Here is an 8,261-nt window from a genome sequence, read left to right on the forward strand (position 1 = left end):
TGCAGATACACTACCCTGCTCAGCAGAACCTGCCACTTGTTACACACAACTGGAAAAAGGTTATTCTTTTCTCTAAAGCTGACAGGCTTTACTGTACAGTTTTGTGGAAGTTAAGATTTCTTGCATTAAAGGAGGTAGCTGACTGACTGACATTTGAATGCTGGCTTGAGCTAGCTTGTTCTTTCTCATGGCTTTAAAAATCCAGTGACTGGTTTCCCTTCTTTCCTTCCCCCCTTACATGACTTGGCAAGACACTGACTAAGTGGAGAGGTCAAGGTCAATGCTCAGTTTTCACACAAGTTCAAGAAAACAAATCGTATGCAGAGCTTCACCTGTCTAGTTCTAGATTTGACATGAGGTTCATTCCATCCTGTAACAACAGTCCACTTTTCATGAAGAAGTGAAATTACTGGGGTTTTGCAGTCAAGAGAAACCAGTGATGAGAAAGTGGGCAAAATATCCTCATTCCCAGCTACTCAAGGCTCCAGCAGCATACAGCTCAGCTTACGTCAGTCAGCTGTATCGTCCAGCCCCACTGACATGGCAATTGCTTGGGAGTTAACTGAGGTAGAGCTACAATGATTCCCTTTTCTCCCAGTGCAACCCATTTCAGCAGTTCCTTGTAGCCAACCAGCTTCACCTGAGACAGAAACATACACTGTGGTTAGAACAGCACCTTCTCAAAGTGTGTGATTCTCAAAGCATTGCAGTATTGACAATAGGGATGTTGGTCTGTAGCTACCTTATTAGCCAATATCCTTAAGTGCCACTTACCAACCAAATAAATGATAATTATTAAAGATAACTGAAAATTAGTTGCGAAGTAGATACACAAGCAATAAAGATAGTGCTGGTGGGTCTCAAGATGTACTTAGGGCTGTGAAAAAGGCACATAAACACTTCTCAGTAGTCTGGGGTAGGATTTTGGTCTAAGCAGGGATCTAGGTACTGCAGTACACATCTTTGTATCACCTATTTCTGAAATGCTTGTTTGCCATGGTGGAACTTGGAGTCTTGAATGAGCACCAGTTCCTTACAGAGTGCAGCCAGGTATCTCAAACAAAGCAGACCACACAAATAGGTTTTACAGTGAGACGCTTAGACCAGCTGCTGATATGCCGAAAATAGTAGATTAGCTGAAGGCCAGTCTCTGCTGCTGAGGAACATCCTTACTCTCTTGTGCACATACACTCTAGATGCTTATTCAAGATTCATCTACATCACTTCTGAAATTGCTCTGTCTTCCTTAGCACAGAACTGTCTTGGCTTAATGTCACATGGAACTAGGCCTGATGAGGCAGTTCAGAAAGACCCTTAATGCATCTATTTCAGCAGCTAGTGGACATCCACTGTGTAAGAACAGCACTAAGCCAAAGAGAATCCCTACCTTAAATGTAGTGTTGATACCAAGCCCTGAGCACTAACTGTTCTGCTCTATAAATTTGCTTCTGTTGGGTTACACTATTTGCTAATGTAGGTGTGGCACTATGTCCTCAACTTCTGACCAGTGCTTGCTGTAAGACACACATCTAGGGTTGCACTGGTCTACTATTTAGCCTCCCTGGGCAATGAAAACCTCTGTGCACTTTCCTTTTGTGCAAGGCTTTGACTTGCACCAACCATTACAGCAATTGCAGCCTCACCAAAATCATGAGGATGGCTATCTATAAAGAAAGGTCATGCTGAGTTAGAGGCTACACAGGAAACAGGAGGGGCACAGTTCTTTTCCCCTGCTACTTGGCCTCCTTAGTTTGTAAGCTAAAACATACCCCACCAGCAATTCAGCCTAACTTTGTTTGTTGGAGAAGAAACATATACCACTGGGAGGACTATGACAAAGAAGTCCCAGAACAAAAATAAACATTTGCTGGGTCTCTTCCAATGTACTCTGTCCTGAGCTATGCATCCCTAAAGAGGCCAGAAACTAAAACAAACATGATGGAACATGACAAATCCTAGAGGTGTTTTCCTTCAGAGCACATTTGTTTCTTCTTCTTTTAACAAGCCTCACTGTTTTAAAGGGGAAGAGTGGGGTGTGTTGTCTTTCACCTGTGTTTCTCCAAGCTTGGCTTGTGGCTCACCAAGTACCAGAGTCCCAGAGACCGGCCAGTCAAGGAAGATAGCATTGAGTTTCCCCTCTTTAGGGCTGAAAGTGTACCTGGTTGGAAATGGGGAATAGAAATGCATGTCAATTTTCCCTGGTAAATTTTCTGAAGCAATACATAGAGTGCTTTCAGGACTGGAAAAATGGATTTTAAGAGTTAGTGTTAATTACATTTTCACACACATGACCATCTTTTCAGACAATATATACTCTTTGAGAAAGTACTGTTCCTTGAAAATATGTTCCAACAAACTAGAGGTAATAAAGACTATTGAATAACTGAGTTTAGAGGTAAACATCTGTAGTAACTTAAGTATGTAGTAACTTAAGTATATAGTAACTCAGTGCTGCTCAGCCATACAGGAGGGAGGTACTTGCAGGGCAGGGGGAATCATTAACAGATAATTGCGAGTTACATTCAGGAAACCCTGGTAATTCACATCTAGACACAAACATACAGACATTCCACTAAAAAACCCAGTTAACAAGAGCATGTGTGACAAAGCTTCCAGCCGGCACAGCTGGTTTTCTGAAAATTTACTTTCAGCAGCTATTATCTAGTTTGTCCTTGTAAATCCTGTGGCATACTCTGAACAATCCTCCCTCTTTCCTTCCCTTAGTTACAATGTTTTATTGCTCTTGGAGATGGTTTTACATCGCAGTCAGCAGTTCAGCATCCAGAGCTAAAGCCAGATAGCCAAATCTTACTGGGAACTGAAGTAAAGACCCACTGAAGTGGAGAAGAGGGTTAAGACCAAAACCCTGATGGATCATTAAGGCATTACAGCAGCTGTGAGGCATAAAGGCAGAGGAGAGTCCAGAGACTGGCTGAATTTAGTGACCAAACAATTGCAGTTCTCTTCCCATGCATTTGTACGTTAAAAAGAAATGCAGAATATGCCAGAGTGGTTTCTAGTTTCTTTCTCTCCCCTCTTTCTCTAAAGAGTGACACAACCTTTGTACAGACAAACACTTCATAGCAGTTTTATATTTCCAGATTTTTTTTTGTGTGGTTTCTGTTGCCAGCTACACTAAGAAGCACAAGATCATTAAGGAAATGTCTGCAACCTTCCCCTCAGTCTCAGCATCATCCCAAAACTATGGTCTCTGACACTCATTGCCTACCTACAGTTCTATACGCACTTTTATGTGCAGTTACTTAAACTGACAAAAGGGTTAATTTCTTCACACACACATAAGCTGGTGATTTCTGTAGCATCAAGTCATCACTAAGAATTTCAAAGCGTCACATACGCTGTTAATGGAACAGCTGATTTTGATTCAGTCACCTTACCACACTCCTGGGGTGAATGTGTCATTCTGTGCTCTCCATGGTTTTGTTCCATAGATGGCTTCTCCATTGACTTTCAGCCAGGCACCCATCTGCCTCAGGCGTTCCTCAAACACAACGGCCATGCGACCATCGTGAGTGGGCCCAATATTCATTAGGAGGTTTCCTCCACAAGACACTGTTTCTACAAGTTGCTGAAATGTTTTTAAGCACATACACAGAGCATATGGTCATAGTTAGTAAAAATCATCCATTAGAAGTACTTCCTAAAGTCTGCCATACTTCTTCAGAAGTGATGAACCGAATGAGTTATTTTACTGTTGCATGTTTAGATCTTGGGGGGTCATCCCAACAATCAATACAAAATTTAAGCTCCCATGACACAAAGCTCTGCTGGCAATTTTTATGGCAGAAAACAGCCCAAAATACATTTCTGGATGAGTATGTCCAACTGAATCTACATTAGAATCAGACCCTACAACTTTTTAACATTTTGACTTCTAAGGTTTTACCGATAGAAAGGATAGATGATTTCTCTATATGAGAGAAGACTAAAACTAATAGATGCCACTTCATTTTTATTGAAGCTGAGAGAAGCAACTTCCTTTTTATTCCTCTGTTTGATGCTCTTCCTATTTTAGAGAGACATCTGTAAAATACGAGGAGGCTTTCTAAAGTTCATAAATATTTGTGCTCACATCCACACTGCCCTCCAGAGATCATGGACTGAGATGCACACAGACAGCTGGAGATAAGCTACTGAATGAATTCAAACCTTCTGCCTCTGAAAAGAGGTTACTTCTGTTTGAAATTATCTTTTGAAAGACAGTACTAGAAGCAGATTTAGATTAAGCAACAGTAACAATCTTCCCCTCGCTAGCTGAATTTTGCAATTAAATGCATTTATCTGAAAGATTGATCAGTCTTCCTATCACTCGGGTCTTCTAAGCTTCTTTTTTTTAATACTTTAGATTAGCAAAGGTAATCAATGTTCCATTAACACCAGCTCTCTGCATCTGCTAGTGTCTACCTGTGTGTCTGCAACAGGAGCGTTGGGATTTTTCCTTTAAATAAAGTGGGATGCATGGAAAGTTTCTTGCTACGAGGTAAAAAGACTATTAAGAGTTAGAAGCTGTTTCCAGCTAGAAGGGGTTAAAAATGTAACCTTCAATCAGTTCTTGAATAGCAACTGTGAAACTGCAACTGTTTGCTTCTCTCCAACTTGGAGGTGCAGTTACAAGAAAAACCTAGTAGAAAAAGTAATTATGAAACTATGCAGATTGCTCCTTGTCCAGTTACTCACAGGGGAAACATCTGAGAAACTGACTGAATTTTTACTAGCTACGTTTCTCTTGATCATTTCTACAACATTAATAAGAATTACATGGGTATTCCATCTTGCCCATGTTAGGCTGGAAATGAACAAAATTATTTATTATTTCATTGATTCATTATTAAATTAAAATAATATTTTAATAGGAATAGCTACAGAACAGAGATGCTATATAGCATAATATAATAATCAGGCGGCAGAATCAGAAGTTGCAGACAACATCTTTGTCCTACCGTACCTCCACCAAGTCCTCGATTGTGAGGTAGTCGCTCAGCTGTGCGTTCCTCCTGTACCCCCACGATCTGCTGTCAATGGTCATGCAGTTCTCCCACTTGTGAGGCAGAAGGTGGCCGGGGTTGTACCGGTCACTGCAAGTGTAGAAGCCGCCATGTGTACAGATGCTGCCAACCCCCCAGCGGTCATTGGTCACAACTGTGTCCCGGACTGGACTGGAAACAGAGAAATGTTACTAATTTTACACTATAAAAATGCAGTCACAGCCAGTGTAGTTCCTTTCCACACATACCCCTCACAGAAACTAACATTTAGGATGACTTCTGTACTTACTAATTTACTACAATCAGAATAAGTGCTACTTCAGGAATCCTATTCTCATCCTTTGCTAGCAAAAGGTCCAGACCAGCATTTCTTAGGGAAATATGCTCCAGACTTTCACAAAGGTCCCCCAGAAATCAGCGTATGCTTCACATCCACTGCCAGATGTTCAGTCTGTGATGACAACAAGGTACCCATATTCTCAAATTATGCTGCTCTCCTGTTTGCCTGTGCAGCAGACTTACTAAAGAACATCGTTAGGTAGGATAGCCAACACCACCTGAACTGATTAATTTGCCAAATATGAAACAGTCTTTTTATAAAGCAAGCTTTGACAACTCTAGGGAAGACCTTGATTCTGTATTTCAGGAAAATTAGTATTTAGTTCAGCCTTGCAAGTAGAGATTAACAGATTCCACAAAATATACAGAAAAAACAAGACAAAGATGACACAGAGCAGAATCTGAGATGAGGAACTAAGCCAGCACCATTACGTACCTGTCATTATACAGCCAAGCCAAGAAACCAGTACTGTTCCAGTAAGTATCTGGTGCATTTCCATTCCCATCAGACCAAATTATTTCTGGTTGGTACTTGGTCACAATTTCATAGAGTTCTGGTAATGATTTACTAGTTGGAAACTTTCTTGTCATAAAGGCATCAGCGGCATCCTCAAGGAAGAGAGGATTAAACCATTCGAACAAGGAATGGTATAACCCAAAATGCAAGCCAGTCCTGTTTCTAACAGATGTTGCTAGTTCAGCCACAAGATCTCGTTTTGGTCCCACATCAACAGCATTCCAGTTCCAAGAATATTTGGACCCCCATAAAGTAAAGCCTGAAAAGAGAAAAATTAGAGGATAAGAAAGGGAAGCAGAAGAGGGGAAGTTATAGTTCCTCTTTCTGGAACACAGTTTACAAGTGTGTTGCAAAAAATAAATATAAAATAATTAAAATCATATATGTAATAATATTGTTATCATGCTATAAAGTATGCCTATAATCTCCTTATGCATGATGATAGTAGTCATAGCATCAGAACACCGTGCCAGATATATGTTTATGCACGTTTTTTATACATACACACACATATGCATCTCTATTTTCCAGTTCCTTAGGATTCCAATTGCTTAGGATAAATATTTCTTCTCCTTAATAATTCATTCATATATCCCAATTAAGTTAGCCAAAAATACAGCAATTTTCAAGGCATCTACATTTTCGCTGAATGTACTAATATGAACTGTGAATACACATTCAAGAACTGGAAGATAAGAAGCTTTCTCAGCTGCAGAATGCACAAGCTACCATTTGCATTCAAAGACTGTTGTCCTCCCTTCTGTTTACATTTTATGCAACTGTTCACTTCTCATTTGTCTGGACACTCACAACAGCTCAATCAACTACTCAATATATGTGTATAAACTCCTGAAACAGCTTTTAAAGAATCAGGAGGAATTTAACATTTCATACATCCAGCAATCCAGCACAAGCACTTATAAGTACTCCTGCACTACAGACTTAGGCCACTGCCAGAGGAGCTCCACTCTCACCTTCAAACTGCTTTATACTCATTGTCTAATAAATCTTGCAATATTTTTGTGAACTGGATACATGTACTTGAATTGACTTGACAAACAAGCTCAAAATTCATGCCCCAGGCTACAGGACAGACCAAATGAATCACAGATCTTTTGAAGTCACTGGGAATTACACCACAGGAATCACCAAGATCAAGATTTTCTGTGTGTCAGAGCTGAGCTGAAAATTTCCAAGTTACAAGTTGCCAGTCTTGAACCCACATCGTCCCAAAGACCAACAACTTTCACTTCATATGCTCTCATACTGCATCTTAGTATTTTACACTTTCTTTGCTACCATATTTCCTTCCAAACACTTTCCTTTTCTTTACCCTGCAAAGCATCTTACAACTGCAGTGCCAAAAATCAATCACGGCTGTAAAGATACAGACCTGCTTCAAAGTTTTGGCTTCTATGCACTGCATCAGGAAGAGCTATTCCCTGTGTATGCTTCTAACTCTGTAGCTGACCCCTGGAACATACTCCTAAATTCCTTGGAGAAACCTATGGAGCGCATTAACTGCCTGTACACGGCGACTTTCCATATGTTAAATGGTGCAGAGTTCACTTTTGTGGTTCCTCAAGCAATAAACTGCACAATAAAAAAAATCAACTACGGCTACTGCAGGAAGCTCAGCTGCCCCCACTGCTTCAGGCTGTCTTACCTACAGCTACAGAACAATGGCACAACCTATTTTTTCTCCTATGCAAGCTCCATGGCCATAGCTTTTGTGTAAAAGTCAGGAAAACACATACACATTTCTTGGGTGGTTCATTTCCTCCTTGGCTGGGTTGGGGCAGGTAAGACTCTGGCTTTATCTCTCTCAGCAAGCACGAAAGTCACCTGGATTTTTCTACTGTTGACAGAAATGCAACAGTTAGCAACATTCATAAATCTTCCACTTACTTACCTTCATGATGTTTTGAAGTTAAGACAACATATTTTGCACCTGAAGCCTTCAGAATATCTGCCCACTGGTTGGGATCAAAGAATTCCGCTGTAAACAGTGGCCCAAAATCTTCATAACTGAACCCAGGTGGGTAATTTGCCTCCATAAATTTCACATACGGCTCTCTCTTTTCCTTCTGCCAGTACCACCTACAAAATATAGAGCAACACATGTCTACTGGCGTATTTTTAGACAAAGAACTGAAATCATCAGCTCCTATTTGAGTTCACACTGAGAGGCACATGCACTGGCTGTACATGACTTTGACAGTAAGACAAAATGCTTCATAACAGTATTAATTATCAAAGATTTCCTCTTCTCTATCCTCTTCGCCTATGTTCTTCACCTTTGAAGCACTCCACTTTCCAAAGATCCCAGAATTTAATTTTGAGCAATAAAACACAGCAGCTACACTTTAAGAATGGAAAATGGCAGACTTGTTCAGTAC

The 8,261-nt window shown here is 40.5% G+C and overlaps 1 protein-coding gene across 1 annotated transcript; it reads right to left on the reverse strand.

The window, feature by feature from the left end:
* Positions 1-482: 482 nt before the first annotated feature.
* FUCA2 (fucosidase, alpha-L- 2, plasma) lies at positions 483-7,985 on the reverse strand. The gene is made up of 6 exons (XM_010020323.1): positions 7,775-7,985; positions 5,782-6,121; positions 4,967-5,177; positions 3,399-3,589; positions 2,050-2,158; positions 483-640 (listed from the first exon to the last, which is right to left on the reverse strand). The coding sequence occupies exons 1-6, from the start codon at positions 7,983-7,985 to the stop codon at positions 500-502; spliced, it is 1,203 nt and encodes a 400-aa protein (XP_010018625.1). The 3' UTR covers positions 483-499.
* Positions 7,986-8,261: the final 276 nt, after the last annotated feature.

The sequence above is a fragment of the Nestor notabilis genome, unplaced genomic scaffold, assembly GCF_000696875.1.
Source record: "Nestor notabilis isolate BGI_N333 unplaced genomic scaffold, ASM69687v1 scaffold4568, whole genome shotgun sequence".
NCBI classification, from domain to species: domain Eukaryota; kingdom Metazoa; phylum Chordata; class Aves; order Psittaciformes; family Psittacidae; genus Nestor; species Nestor notabilis.